The following is a 16,141-nucleotide window of genomic DNA, read 5'->3' on the forward strand; positions in this document are numbered from 1 at the left end:
TTTGTTCAAAGCAACCAATTCGCCTTATTCACCCGGCGGCCAGATCGAGGCTAAAGGGTACACTTGCCATCACACCGACGTCCAGTGGTGGTAATGCACTCCTTTTGCAAACTGCTAAAAAAATTCACTGAAGAACAGGCCAGTGAACCCTTCTTTTTCTGTGAGCTTTTTTTTTTTGGCCTATAGCCTACATTAGTCATGAATAAATTATGTTAAAAAATGTGTAAATGACTCAAAAGAGCTGCGTGTGTTCGGACATTTGAATTATGTTGGGCTGTAAATAAGTTTGGGCTTTTAAAAACCTGTCAGGCTTGGGCTGGGGCTGATTTCTGTCAGGCTCAGGCCAGGTCGGGCCTAACTTTTAAGGTCCGATTACAGCTCTACTGTGAACCGCTCCTGGCTGCGCCTGGCAAATCCGCCATCATAATAGCAATCCGCCATGGAACAAGCGCGCCTGTTGATAAAGGGAATGTGAGATAACAATCTGTTTGGTTTATTGCACGTTCACCCAAACCACACCCATGAGTAATGTAGCTACAGTACTTCAGACCACCCCATTTTAGATTTGCGTGGGGCGCAACAGTCATTTATCCTGCCGGTAAAATAGCAACAGCGCCCTAGATCCGCCCACAAAGCTACTTGCGCTTTGCATTTGATACTTGCGTTTCAGATTATTAAGATAGGGCACTATGTCTCTCTGGTCCCTATAGAGTGCCACTTTCATTGGGGTGGAATGTTTGGGAATGGAATGATTTGGAAGTGTGGAAATGTGGGTGGAGATCTTGAAGATGGCCTATGGTAGTTTAGTTAAACTAACCAGTTGACGATGATGCAGAAATATCGAGGTCAACACCCTCAATGTTGCAAAATATGCTAAATATAGGCCTTGGAAATAAAAGATCGCTTTGGCAAAATCTGAGAATTTTCGGGGGAAAGGGCATTGGTTTACAGTTACCGACACAAACATGCCAAACTGTCTGTTTGAAGCGTTTACGATAGCCTATAGGTCTAATGTGAAGTGAAGAAGATGTTATGGAAAGGAATGAAACCAACATGTAGTGGTCCTTAAATCTTTTTTTTTAATGTCCAAAATTACACCTTTACACATTTGAATAAACTTTGCAAATCAAGTTGGCGTCAATTTTAAGGCTCAATGCCCTTTGCGCAGAAGAACTGTGCATATTTGACTGAAGGTGATGTATGCTGAACTTTTGCACAATGCAAACATACATTATGTTCAGTCCAACATGCTTCACGTTTCAACCAGATCTGCACAGAGCTACAACACATCAATTTGATATCAATATATTGTTTGAGTTGCTTCTAGCATGGGTAGCATGCTGCTTTCTTGTTTATGTGCACTGTTGAACAGTTGATGGGCAAAATTATTGTGTTGATGTTTTTGGTATGAATAGACTATGGACAGAATTACCATTAAGGAGAAGCCCATTCTCAAAATATCAAGGAAGTTTCGGAGAATCCTCATGTCTCTCTTTGGCTTTACGCAAAGTTGATTACTTTCTCAATTGACTTTGACCTGGTCACTTGAGAGTGTCACAAACTTGTGTATCTCAACTGAGGGATTGAGTGTTTTGCATTGTGTGTTTGTATCATCCCTTTGAGGGGGACATACTGTACTGTCCCCCTGGAGCGTATCAAACAATTTGACAGACAGCCTAACTCCTTCAAGAAAAGTTGCGAGTCAGGATTTAGACGCCAAGCTTCGCTTTTAATGAATGATGAGTAAAACTGAAAGTAATACAAAACATATATTCAATATTTGACGAAATATCTGATAAAACAGATGAAAAGGTATCCAGTATCTGATCAGTAAACACAGTTTTTTCGACTGAGTATTCTTTACTGTCGGAATATGCAAAGAACATGGATGGCACAACAAAGGTTACATTATGGACAGCACAACACATACACATTACATTACATTACATTACATTACATTTGGCTGACGCTTTTTAACCAAAGCGACTAACATTAATCCTAAATAAACGACTGTGTTTGTTTAAAAGTAAATTCTCGAGTTCATGAACGCAATGGCTAGAGTAAACTTTTAGTTTGTTTACATTTATTAATTTCTTCAAGGACAGGACACGGAGTCCTCCACATACGAGCTCTACTGGCGTGTTGAGGATGGTTCTCATCATTCTTATTCTTATTATTCTGATGAAATATTGATGACTGTTTTGGGCCAAGGTATTTAAATATTGATGACTGTTTTGTCATCAATATTTGAATGAAATTAATTACACTTGACCATCTCATTAGCCAGCACAGGATGAACAATGTGTGTGACAAGACAAGCTTGTGTGACCTTGGACATACAAGTCAACAAATAACAGTAGGCTAACGTTGAAGCCGCAGTCAGGGATTCCACAGGAAATTGTTTGTTTATGTTTAAGTTTATTAGCAAAAAACATAGCCTACTTTATATTTTAACCAAGGACCAAATGAACCCCCAATCCCCCTTAACTCCGCTGCTGGAACAATTTCTAAGGATATATTCAAGATATAAGCAACTAAAAATATATGATTTATTTATTTTTATTTTGTTTTACAAGTTTTTAAGTTTTTGTTTTAAAGAAATGTTTAGGATGGGCCTGTAGAAAAGTGGCTGTAACTGTATATTACTGTCTACATGGCACAGTATGTCTTATACTGTTTATACAGTGTACTGCATCACCTGCCTATACTGTGTATTGTACTTTTCTGCTTTTTTGTACTTCTGGTTAGACACAAACTGCATTTTGTTGTCTCTGTACTTGTACAATGTGCAATGAAGTTGAATCTAATCTAATGAACAAGTGACACAAGGAGGAGCTCATGTGATCTGGGAGCTCATTTGATGTGGCACAGGGACACTGAGGAGTTATGATCCCAAACCCAAAACCCAGGAAAGAGGGGCTCAGTGAATGTTGAGTGGAACGTGTGCAGGTGGGTGAGTGCATCAGAGGAGACGCTGTAGAAGGACAGAGTGCCGGCCGGCCAGTCAAGATACACTCCTACTCTTCTGGAGTGGAAGCAGGGGACATGTGTGGCAGTCTTATTGTGCCTGACAACATATCTGCCAGGAGAGCAGTTCAGACTCCAGGACTTGGCATTATATCCTAGCCAGCATTCATCACCCCTCCCTTTCCTGTAGATGCTTTTATAAGCCAGAGCTACACTGACTCCACCCCCTCCCCACATAGCCTCCCAGTAGCAGCGTCCAGACAGACCCTCTGTACACAACAGCTGATACTTCATGTCAAATCTCTCTGGATGGTATGGATATGATTGCTCTTTACTGACATGCGTCACCTTTCTGTTCCCCTGAGAGAGAGAGAGATATTTGTGTGCTGTGTTTGGGTCCAGTGTGAGCTCACAGGCATCTGCAGACAAGAGGAGAATACATTTATATTACACAAACATTTATGCATTTGCCACTTTTAGTATAAGTATTAGTGAATTAGTGAAACACAAACAGCACAACAAACAGTGAGCTGCCTGCTACAACGGCGGCGTTCGGGGAGCAGTGAGGGGTTAGGTGCCTTGCTCAAGGGCACTTCAGCCGCGGCCCACTGGTCGGGGCTCGAACCGGCAACCCTCCGGTTACAAGTCCAGAGTGCTAACCAGTGGGCCACGGCTGCCCTAATGGAGCGATTCTTGTGCTACTACGAACTGAATCTGAACTAAAAAACAAACACTTATATTTGTATTATAGATAGTTTTTCAGTGAGTTAAAATAGCTTTTTTTTTGCTTTAATTGTTTGAATTTAACATTCATCACAAGCGACCTTGGAGGATTTAAAAACTGCACTAAAGGCAAGGCAAAGCAGTTCACTATGCATTTCAACGTTGTCTTATTATCAACTGTGTAAAGTAGTAATAGTAAAGGAAGTGGGGGCTCAGGTCATTTTGACAACTTTGGACTTTCACACCATAATCATGTGAAGACATATGAAGGATACTTAAACATTTTCCCTTGTGAGTGATTGGGAGCTAATTAGTACTTTTGTCTTTACAATTTTGCTTATTGGATACTGCTCTGTGGTTTATTTTTAGGAAACTTATCAAACATGTATAAATGAATTAACTGACATGGGAGGATGACAAGACATTCACAGAAAACTGTGTCTGCCCAGCCGTATTAGCGATTGAAATTATGTGTTTTTAGGGACATTGGAAATGGGATTCAATGGCCTATTGGCCAGATGAACATGCAGAGCAAATCCCAAATTTGCCAAAAGTCTGTATGGGTAGTCCCAGGCTATAATAATCGGTGTATTTATCACAATATGCCTATGCTGTTCATAGTGACCTCTTCCACACTATTTTATTAGATCATTAGTTAGGCTATATGATGACCACACATGTTGTGTTCTTAACTGCCAAAACCTTAACGCAGCAGTTTTAAATAATTTGCACAGAGTGGTGGACATTGATTATATTTACAGTAAATGTTCTGTGTGCAGTCTCTGTAGTTTTTAGTAAAATGTGTTGTGTAGTATCCTATGCAGTTTTTTTTTAAAAAAGGTGTAATGAACATGATGTATCATTTGAATCATTCAAATGCTTTTGGGTGTCCCCTGACCTGTACGCACTAAATACTGTATGCACAAAAAATAATTGTGTTATTAAAAAACATTTGGGGTTCCTTTTCCCTGGGGCCTCCAAAGTGCCTTGAAACGGCTATGGCTACAACCCCTGGCAAAGATGATGGCGATCACTCTTGGAGGATGTTCATTCAGCTGTTTTATTTTTTTGAAAAAAAGACAAATTACAGATCTCCCTCATTACTATTTTTCTTTATTACACAGCTGCAGAAGGTGCCTTTCACATGAATGGGCCTTTCCAACGTTCGGAGGTCTGTTAAAACTGTATAATTACCTCTACTAAGTATATAATGACCGCTGTCAATGGCAACAGGTTTTGTGCTTTTGATTCACGTCTTTCATATCATTCCGCAAGAAGTCAGTTCACTTATTGCTATGGAATGGAATGGAAGCGAAAGTCAGCAAATAATACGTTGCCATGCAACATCTGAAACTGTCAAGTTCTATCTGTGTGGGGACCTATTTGTTTTGTCAGCGGAAGCCACGAAACATTAACAAAATCATTTTACAAGACCCATTATGTGAAGTTTCTTATCTCATTTTGGCAAGTAGCCATATTATGAGCGGGATAATGTAATGTCCGCCAGTAATTATCGGAAAATAAATCCCTTCATGTCGAAGCAAAACCTGTTCCTGTTCACCCTGTTGGGATTATTTTCTGATAATTATCGGCAGACAATACATTATCCCTTATGAAACAGATGGCCAGGGAGTACAACATCGTCAAACTAAAACCTCCGCAATTTCCCCCATTCATTCTCTATGGCGAGTCTTAACAGTACACATGTAATACTCGTTTTGTCCACTGGTGGTTGTTTTGGTGATGTAGGCCTACCTGCAAACAATGTAAGAGGCCTATGCTGACTGCATCAGTGCTCAAAGTATTTTAAAAGTTTATCAATTAATTTTTAAGAACTAACTAACTTCTATTCAAGTCATATTTCTGGGACTTTCTGGGATAATTATTTCTATTTTTTATTCACTCGTTCAAATGTTCATACAAAGAGTTCACAAAGTTCTCATCAGGTGAGTGAAAGTTAGAATGGTGGTCATTTCAGACCACTTCAGCACTTCATACAATTCTCATAGTTTGAGAACTAAATTATTTGTAGGATATTCACAAATTGAGCTGTGTATGCAAAGACACAGAATTCAGAGTTCACACATTTTTAATAAAATATACTTTTGGGACTCCCTGCTAATACTTTTGGGAATGCAAAAGTTTTTTTTTATTAGTATTATTTAATTTAGGCTACATTTTACACTGATATGGCATGATGGCAATATAAACACAGCTAACAATGGTATTAAATTGCAATAGCCTATGATTAAATGTAATAGAATATTCAACTAAGGTAGACTGCTGTTGTTCACAGCACTAAGCTATTTATGGTTACTGATATACTCCGAGTCTCTGGCCCTCTCTTAGAGCCAGGCATAGTGAGCTGGCCCTCGGAAGAAAAAGTTTGGGGACCACTGATGTAGAGGGAAAAAAACATGGAATCATTTAATCCTGAGGGAAAAACAAGTTTGTTGCACCTCCTCTTACTTTGATGAAATAAAATATTTTTTCTCAAGATTGTGTGATTCCATAGCCTGGAAAATCCAGACCCTGATAATCTAGAAAGATTAAGGGTCTGGCCACGAACAATGTAATGGCCCAACTTGAGGGGCGGCACCAAGCATGCATTTGAAAATCTCACTGCACACAATTGAATAACACTAGACCAATGTTTACTCTGAATGCTTCCGCTGTCGTCATCAGTTTAGCTCACCTCTGGCCCGACTATATCAGACACAATTTGATTGGTTCCACGGGATGCAAGGGGAAAAAGTAACATGCATCATTGCTCATTGCCAGAGTGTTTTGCAGAGACAATTCCATTGTGCTCTTGCGAGAACTCTGGATTTCCAGGGTAGTGATTCCATAAAATTACTATCACTTTTGTTAATTTCTTTGAGCTATGTTTCACAAAACCAGAATGTTAATCCGTGATTAGATATTTTTCGCCAAGCACAAACATTCCAGTACACCGTCCTATACACCCCAGTACATCGTGCTACAGTATCAATTGTACACCACTAGATGATACACACATTGCTACATCTCTTTCTGTATATTGAACATTTGATGTTTATTCTATATCTAATCACATGCTGCTGTCAAGTCCATACTGAAGGCGTCTTTTCAAACACATCAAAATAAACAACCACATAGACTTACATTTCCGTGGTCCTGGTCTCAATCTGATTTCTGCACAGTAGTCAATCCTATGACACACACACACACACACACACACACACACATTAGTAGTGTAAACGTTCTATTAACAATACAGGAATAATAGCAATAATTCCTGGGACTTGAGAAGGGTTTAAATGAAAAGTCAATAATACACTAAACACTATACATGATAAATACTAGTTTCCTGGTTACCAGCCACTGTCAGGAATAAGTTGTATTCATGGAACAGTATCCCAGTTTCTCATAACCTGAATTATCAAAACCAGGATATGGGATTCTGAATGTGTTTGTCAGAGTGTGATGTTTACATGTGCAAAAAGACAACTGAGATACTTCAAAATCCCGGTCATAATCGGAATGCTGAAGTGCATGTAAACACAATCAATGTCTATTATGAGATGGAAGTAGCATAAGTTATCCCCTTGTGGAGCTCACACAATAATCAAATGAATCTAAAGAGTAGGCCACGTATCACGTCACTGTAGAAAGGCAAGTCAGAAACAGTACTACGATCACTCATCACAGTATAGTACTCCTGTCTGGTCTCAGCATGACAAGTCTGAATAGGACAGGGAGGTCTGAACAGGGGACAGGAATGGTGACACATCTGATTTACAATTTGAACTGTTTTCCTCAACTCGCTCTGAATGCAACAGCACAGACTACTCAGCCAACTCTCTCTTTCTGTTAATGGGGATATTTTTTTGGGGATACAGGAGCACATAATATTATGATAGGGAAGAAGGATAGTTGTGAGTTTGTGACAATGAAAAGCTCAAATACATAGTGCATGTTACAGGACTATCAGGTCAGATAATATCAGAGCCAGTTTCTCACACATTGGTATGGTAATATGAAGATCATGTATTTAAACATCATTTCCTCCTCAGCAGTGTTTGCTCCGAATATTTACTGGACTGGGACTTGAATGTGTAAATTACATCTTACAATTTCACTCACACAGAATGGGGTTGGTTTAGTGGGACCTACAGCTTTGTTTTGTCATAGGTTACGAATGCAAACAGCCTACAGTAGTATAATATTAACTTGTCCAGTCTCAGTCCAGGGAGATAAGGAAACTCCAGAGTGCTTGCATTGTGTGATGACATCTTTTCGTCATATTCCGGAATACTTACCAATTAGGACATGCAGTTAAGACTGTTGATATAGCAATTACAAGTAAAGCTACAATACTCTCAGCTGTAGTAGACCTGTCACCTGGTCTGAGATATTTGTTTGCAAACTAAATATTATTATACCCATGTGGGAAAAAAACACAAAGTAAATGGTGTGTTTTTGTTTATTTAGTTAAGGCTAAACTAAAATACCAAAGATTAGAAACCTGTCCAACACACTTTGTCTTATTTTAATCATAACAAAAGGCTCTTTAAATGTCAACCCTGTGCAGAGACAGATATTTGTACCGCCTTCCTCCTTTGCACAACAGGACTCGTTCTCCCTACTCATCTACTGCTCAGCCACTGACTATGCAATCATATTATCCGTCAAAGGTGCAGTATCCACTATCAGAAGAGGCTGAGCAGGGGCCAGAGCCAACATGCAAAGCATTACTTGAGAGAGGAGCACTGTGCAGACCAGTGGCTTACTTATCTAGCTGTGTTGACATTGTGTTGTAGCAGCCACTCACTCTACAGTGGGCATCGCTTTCAAATGGCCACTTCAGTCGCGCATTACGAGGCGTGAAGCTGCGTGAAGCTTTAGTACCACTTCCAGCCACTGTGCGTCGCTCTGCCACTGTACATCGCTCTGTCAGTAGCCTGACTGCCGCCCCTTCTGAAAAAGCAGGAGGCTAGGCTACCTTAAGGCTACCTTTAAAGCGTAATTGTTGCGAGAGGAATCGAGCCCACTAATTCAATAACAAAATAAATCGTAATTAAACATTACCTCGATTAAGGCTACTTGGGTATGGCTTAAGGCTTGACTACACGGTGGTAGCGAAAATCGAAATCTGCTTTTGATAGCCTACCGTGCTGCTCCACAAAACGAAAAAATATCTTAATTTGCTGTCTATGTTATTGTCAGTGTTGGGGGTAACGCCTTCACGCAAATCAAAACAGTGTCTTAATTTACCCTACTTCTTGACTGCAATGTAGTCAATTGACTGCTTGACATGTCATTTTATTTTTCTGTACAATAAACTAATACATCTGCTTTATGCCGCAGAATTACATTCATATTTGGCTGACAGACGCGCCACTTCCCTCCCCATATTCCAAGATTAGGATAGTAGCCTATACAAAAAGCACTTCATACTATCATTAAAAAAATCGTTAAAACGAATAGCTATTTGCAATTTGACAAAACACTGGTCCTCATTTTGCGAATGCGAGGACGATATGAGCCTGTTGCATTTAGTTAGATGTCCGAGTCACGCATAATGTTTGAAAACCACTGGCTCTCACAATAATTTAACACAGACAGTTGGATAGCCTACTTCATCATGTAGGCTACATTTTTGTGAGTAGCATAGAGATCGTTAAAAACAATAAAGTATGGCTCTCCGTTTGGGACATCGAAAACGTATATTTTTAATAGACTACCGTCGAAGATGCTGACTTGCAAAAGCCTCGGGGTAACACGTTATCTCCACTATCATCAGTCATGCCTTGATCAAAGTGGGGAATGAAATAAAAATTTGAGAACCACTGGCTTAACAAGTTACCTGCAGTCCAGAACACAGAATCTGTTGCAATATTCTGATGATCGGCGATGATATCGGCAAATGTTTGTTTTCCAAAGTAAGAATTTCACTTCAGGCACCTTCGACAATGAATAGCTCATTACACTTGTTACTGTTAAACGTAGGCCTACCTGGTATCATTACAAACATTATTCTGTGTCCTAAAACTGGCATATTTTATGGCATTGTGTCATGTAAGTTCGTTGCAAAATCTAGAGAAATGTGTGAGGTGGTCAGCAAGACAATTGAGACATACATTGGTTTGTGTTATTACTTGAACATTCCACACTATCCACAGCTGTGGTAGGCCTATCAGGGGCAGGAGGATTACTGTTAGCGCAGGCTTTATATAAAATTCTTCAACAGAAGGCTAGAATGTTGTCTTGTTTGTGGAGCGCTTTACTTCGCTTCTCTAATCTCGGCTTCGTTGAAAATGAGGGCTTCCCTCAATGACCCTCCGAGAATAAATAAAGGTTGAATGAATGAATAAATGAATGAATGCCCAAAATAAAGGCCTGTGGTTTGCGCAGCCTACAGTAAATAACAGACCCGCCAGAATGTGCGTTATGATGCTTTCTTACAAGCAAGATGTTTTTGGTACCCTACGCACACTGCATGTTCTTTAAATAACAATGATCATCAGTAATATTCGACCATTCATTTGGGTAAATGGGCAAGCGTGACCACCTTGATTGGCTGATGATTGTAACACGGGCATGATTCCAAACACCTCCCTTACGATGATTAGTGACAGGTGACAGGTCTCAGAATGCGTGCGCTACACAAGGACGGAAGATGATGAATAACTGGGGCCGTAGGCTATTCACAAAGGCTTTTATCTTACTACTAGGAGTAGGCTACTCCTAAATCGCACTTAAAGATTTTAGCTTGGAGTTTTCTCTTAAAAGTTATTCACAAAGCCTTTCAGACAACTCCTAAACTAGGAGTGAGTCTTCGTGGCTATGGATGACGTCATTACTCATGCACGAGCATGACTGAAGTGACCACCTTGATTGGCTAACGATTGTAACGCGGGAATTCCAAACACCTCCCTTCCGATGATGAGTGACAGGTGACAGGTCGGAGAATGCGTGCGCTACACAAGTAGTGCGAAGGACGGAAGATGATTAATAACTGAATAAAAAGGCCTAGCCTAAATGAATAAAGAGTGAGGCAAACAAATAGCCTAGTAGCCTAATGAAACATAGGCCTATGGATTGATGTAGTAGCCTACCTTTGCAACATTATTAAATGAATCTGTCACCATATGCTTAGGCTACGTTTGCAAAGAGGAGAACATTTTAATTTGATTCACAATGAAACGTTACATTTCATTTACATGTTAACAATGAGTAGTTTTGGTTGTTGTTGGTGGCGTTATTGCATCCCTTTTATGAATGCAAAATTGTTCCCTCGCGATTGGAAGCTCCTGTTGCGCATAGGCTACGCATTTCAAAACGTCGCAACGTAAAATGCCACAAAAAAGCTGTTTATGAATAGGTCTAGTGAGTTAGGAGTCCTCTCGACCGTCCCAGACTTAGGTGCTACTTTTAGGTCTAAAATGCTTCGTGAATTACTTTTTGTGAAAAAATTAGGAGTCCTAAAGTTAGGAGTGAAATGCCCATTATTTTTAGGAGTTGCTCCTAAATTCGCCAGTTAGGAGCTACTTTTAGCCTTAAAATTCTTTGTTAATACGGCCCTGAATAAAAAGGCCTAGCCTAAATGAATCAAGGCAAAACAGCCTAGTAGCCTAACTATGCCTACGTTTGCAAAAGAGAACATTTTAATTTGATTCACAATAATGTTACATTTAATTTACATGTTGACAATGATTAGCCTAGTTTTGGTTGTTGTTGGCGGCGTTATTGCATGTTAGTTATGCCTACAATGCAAAATTGCTTCCTCACGATTGGAAGCTCCTGTCCCACATGATGTGTGCACTCACTGATTTTACAAGAGAAACCTTCACATCTTACATCTAAATTATTATTATTTTAATTTAGAATCTACTTTGTATTGTTATTACTATTATTTTATACTATTATTTTACTTTTATTTTATTTTATTTTATTTTACAGCACTTTGGTCAACTGTTTTTTAAATGAATTGACATTGACACTGACCTACATATCAGCATGTGTTATAAACCCTCACACATGTGACTCTTGCATGATTGTTGAGAAGGTGTGTCTGTGTACACTGAACCTCACCCTGACATTTCTGAAACACCTTTGTCAAATCCTGACCTAATCTTGTTTGTTGATGGCTCAATTATGCATTTGGGGTCTGGAGATGGACTAGCGATGCTGCAGTGAATCAATTTGATATGGTTGAATCTAACTCCCTCCCAGGGTAATTTTTCTGTCTAAGCAGCTGAATTGGTAGGCTTATTCAGAGCATGTATTTTAGCAAAAGCAAAATCTGTTTGTATTTATACTGATAGTTGTTATCTGGGAAATTATGCATGACCATCAGGCTATTTGGAAAGGGAGAGGGTTTCTCACAGCAACGGGCAAACCCCTACAACACAAATATTTCATAGCAATATTACTGAATGCCAACTTCCTGCCATCTGTGGCTGTCATAAAAGGTGCAGCACACACTGCCAATGAGGGTGTTATCAGCTTGGGCAATAGTAGTCTGTTTCTCAACACACCCAGGCATGCCAGGCTTCTAGGTACTCATCAAAGATAAGCAAATAAAAACGCTGGAGCCAGGACCAGTGGAAAGTACCTTACCAAGTGTTCTAATCTAGGTGAGGTTTGCAGAAAGAGACTGTATTTGTGATATTGCAGAATGGTGAAGGATCCAAAACAATTCATGAGCTGAACTGAATATCATTACCAGCACGCAGCTGCACAAGAGGATTGACATGCAATGAAGTTTAACCCTTAAAGGAGTACCGTCACACTGGTGTGACGGGAATGTTGAGAAATGAACGTTCTAAAGAATATCTGGGTTAATTGAATTCAACATAGAATTTTAGAACCTTCAATTGTTGCGGAACTTAGAACATTCAAAAACCTACACCCATGCACGACAATATGGTTCCTTTGTATTCCTCTTTGCACCTGCATCCTTTCCATAAGTTTGTATGTTTGCAGACTTTACCCACAATTCATAATGTGACGTGAAAACACAGGGTCATCCAAAGAGAGGCTACACGTTTTTGGTGTTGTCAATTTAGCAGTATATATTGTGCTCCTTGCTCTTAAAGGGAATGACAGACAACTTCAGCACTCTAACTATCCTTAGTTTAGAGCAGACTTCGAGCATCAACTCCTAGAAGTCAGCGGAGCTTCTCCTGCCTGCCTTTGGAATGATCACGTCAACTCCTGAGTCTGGTAAATCCCGCTAGGGTCACTTTTTGTATTGGAGACACGACGGCTGAGAGAGCCAAGTGAGAGGGCGTGGCCTGTCATTTTTCCACTTCCTAAATTTACCCCCAATGGCAACACAGCTAATATCTACCATGTTAATCTAGGGAACATAGGACCCTGGGAACATAGGACCCTCTGAACATAGGACCCTGGGAACATATGGATGACCCCGCTATAATTATACACCTGAAAGCCTTTCATAAACATTTTATAATGTTCCCATTCTAGGTGCCTTCGTTTGTAGTAGCTGTTCATACAAGTCTCCACATAGTGGAGGGTGAACCATCATGACATGGGCCATGGGCCTGGCTGGAGCAACTGGTTAACTGTGTGCACCTGTTGGGCCATATTCTTTTATTCATTCATAACCATCCCTCTCAAAAAGGATTTTTCTTTCTTCCAAAACAATACTGATATTGTCATAACTCTCAAAGTGACACATCAAGTTATATACATTTTGGTAACTGTGATTATTTCCATTTAACTAATTATATGTTGTGATCTAAAAGGTATATTAAATATGACTGATTGAACTCAGTGGATCAATTCAGCTGAATTTTCCTATTTATAATTATTCTGTAAAAGATTAAGCAGATTTTCTTTACATACGTAAGTGTCTCCAGTTGACTTTGAGGATCCTCCTGTCTATCAGATAGCAGCTTCAGTCCCGATTCACCAGGATAATTGTAGCTCAAATCCAGCTCCTTTATATGGGAGGACTTTGGATTCAGAGCTGAAGCCAGGGAACCACATCCTTTCATGGAGATGAGACAACCAGACAGACTGAGAAAGAGACACAGAGAGAGAGAAAGAGATAGACAGAGAGAGAGGGAGGTAGAGAGGTAAGTCCAAGAGTTTCACTTGTCCTGCCACACAGAGACATGACACCCAACAAGTGTGCAATAATGAAGTCTGTGTTTTCACTCAGAATGTTCCAGGTCTACCCAGATTAATGTTACTAAGCAGAAGTGTGATGTATGCTACCAACACAGACATCTTACTAGAGAACGCTCATCATATAAAATGGAATTACATGATTCAAGACTCTTAAAGATAGGGTAGGAGATCCTGAATGCAGCCACAAAAGATATATTTTGAATGTATACAACTGAAGATATCCAGCTCAACATACAAGCGCATCCCTCCATCATGCGTCGCGAGTCAGCATTACCTCCAAACAAGCTGCTCATGTTCAACACAAATTGTTAAGTTCAAAGTGAATATACTGTAGACTAACATGACAGATGGCTATAAGCTACAAGATGAAAACAAGGCAGAATATTCTAGATTTAAACATAATTTGAGGGATAATATAGGAGTTATGTAGCCTAGAAATTTAAACGCAAATGTAATTAGCAGCCAGGGACTCTCAGCAATATATATACATTAATATACAAAAAAGGTTATCTTACTCAGCCAGAGACTAGCTTATCTGGGGCTACACTGAAACACACAGGTGATACTGTTGCATTTTCAAAGCATGGTATTTCATTAAAATATTAAAATGAAATTGAAAAATAAAGTTGAAAAAGGTGAGCAAGACTCATTTCTTTAGTGGTTCCTCATACCTCCTGTGGTCCTGCGATAGTTTTGGGTCTTTCAAGAGGGGTCTAACTATGTATCTTTTCAGCTTACATTTAGGCCATAGCCACACATAGCCAGCCTCTTTCGTATTTGAAAATAATTCTGTCCACACGGATGTGCAAAAACAGCCATTAAAGGCTGTCAAGATCAGTCAACTGGATTATCCGATACATTACATTACATTAAAGCATTCTTTTAATTTTGATTTAAATGTTCACATAATCACAGGATTTTTTATTTATTGTGGATTTGTTAAACCACGCTTACAGCTAAGTGGTGCAACATAGCTCAAAATTTAAACCTAGATCTACAAATGTTTGATTAGGCCTAAACCAAGATTAATTTAATCCTTGTTGGTGCAACCTACCCAAAGAAATGCCAAACACCCACCTTAATGTCTGCAGTTTGCAATGGGGACTAGACAATCCTTTAGAAAGAAGCTGAACTCCAGAATCTCCCAGGTCATTGTTACTTAGGTCCAGCTCTATCAGGGAGTTCGGTGACTTCCAAACTGAGGCCACAAGCTCACAGGACTTGTCTGTGAGTTTGCAGTCAGCAAGTCTGTAAGATAGAGTGACAAAATCCAAATAATTTCTCATTAATGATAAAAAAGCAGGAGCCTGTGAAAAAAGACCTTTCTACATAGATTTGAACTTGTTTAACTAGCCTGACAACACCCAGACCTTCACAACTGTACAACTGAGAGTGGGCCTGGAAAAGGTTTATTGACTTACAACAGTTATGCACAGATGTTGCATCATCATCAGCATCAGCGTCATCATTATCACATCATGACATTTTCTCATCAATCTAAGATTCAATATACAACCCCAAAACAGAAAAAAGTTGGGACGTTGTGCAAAATGCAAATAAAAACTAAATGTGATATTATACAAGTCTCGTAAACCCATATTTAGCAGCAAAAAGGACACAGACAACATATCTAATGTTGAAAATGAAAATTTGGAATATTTCATGGAAAATATATGTTCGTTTTGAATTTGATGCCAGCAACATGTTCATGTTTCAAAAAAAGTTGGGACAGGAGCATGTTTCCCACTTTACTGCTTCACATCTTCATTAACCAAAATTCTGTAAATGTTTAGGAACTGAGGACACTGTTTGGTAGAGTTTTGAGAATGAAATGTTGTCCCATTACTGCCCAATTCACGATTTCAGTTGCTCAACAGTATGGGGTATTCTTATCATGTTTTTCATTCCATTATGCACCTAATTTGACAAATCTGGACTGCAGACAGGCCATTTTAGCACACGGACTCTTCCTCTATGGATAAATATTATTTAAATATGTTCAGAATTCATTTTGCCATTGTTTTCCTGGAATAGATATTGCCTGGATGGCAGTATATGTTGCACAAAACCTGTATACATCTTTCAGAATTGATTGTGCTTTGCCAAATGTGAAAGCTGCCCATGCTGTAGGCACTAATGCTCCTCCACACCATCATAGATGTTGGGTTTCGAACTGAGCACTAAAACAGGTTGGATAGGTTGGATACATGGATAGGCCCTCTCCTCTTTAGCCCAGATGAGTCCATGATTTCCAAAAATAATGGGAAATTTTGACTGGTCTACCCACGGGACCTTTTTCCATGTTACC

At 39.5% G+C, this 16,141-nt stretch overlaps 1 protein-coding gene across 1 annotated transcript in view; it reads right to left on the minus strand.

Annotated features, from left to right (window-relative positions):
* Positions 1-2,509: 2,509 nt before the first annotated feature.
* Positions 2,510-16,141, minus strand: part of LOC125297532 (protein NLRC3-like) — a 33,332-nt gene continuing 19,700 nt past the window's right edge. The window contains exons 6-9 of the mRNA XM_048247928.1: positions 14,911-15,081; positions 13,546-13,719; positions 6,835-6,881; positions 2,510-3,386 (exon numbers count right to left, since the gene is read on the minus strand). Coding sequence (XP_048103885.1) covers positions 2,854-3,386; positions 6,835-6,881; positions 13,546-13,719; positions 14,911-15,081 — 925 coding nt within the window. The 3' untranslated portion in view covers positions 2,510-2,853. The remainder of the gene's footprint in view (positions 3,387-6,834; positions 6,882-13,545; positions 13,720-14,910; positions 15,082-16,141) is intronic.

The sequence above is a fragment of the Alosa alosa genome, chromosome 7, assembly GCF_017589495.1.
Source record: "Alosa alosa isolate M-15738 ecotype Scorff River chromosome 7, AALO_Geno_1.1, whole genome shotgun sequence".
NCBI lineage: Eukaryota > Metazoa > Chordata > Actinopteri > Clupeiformes > Clupeidae > Alosa > Alosa alosa.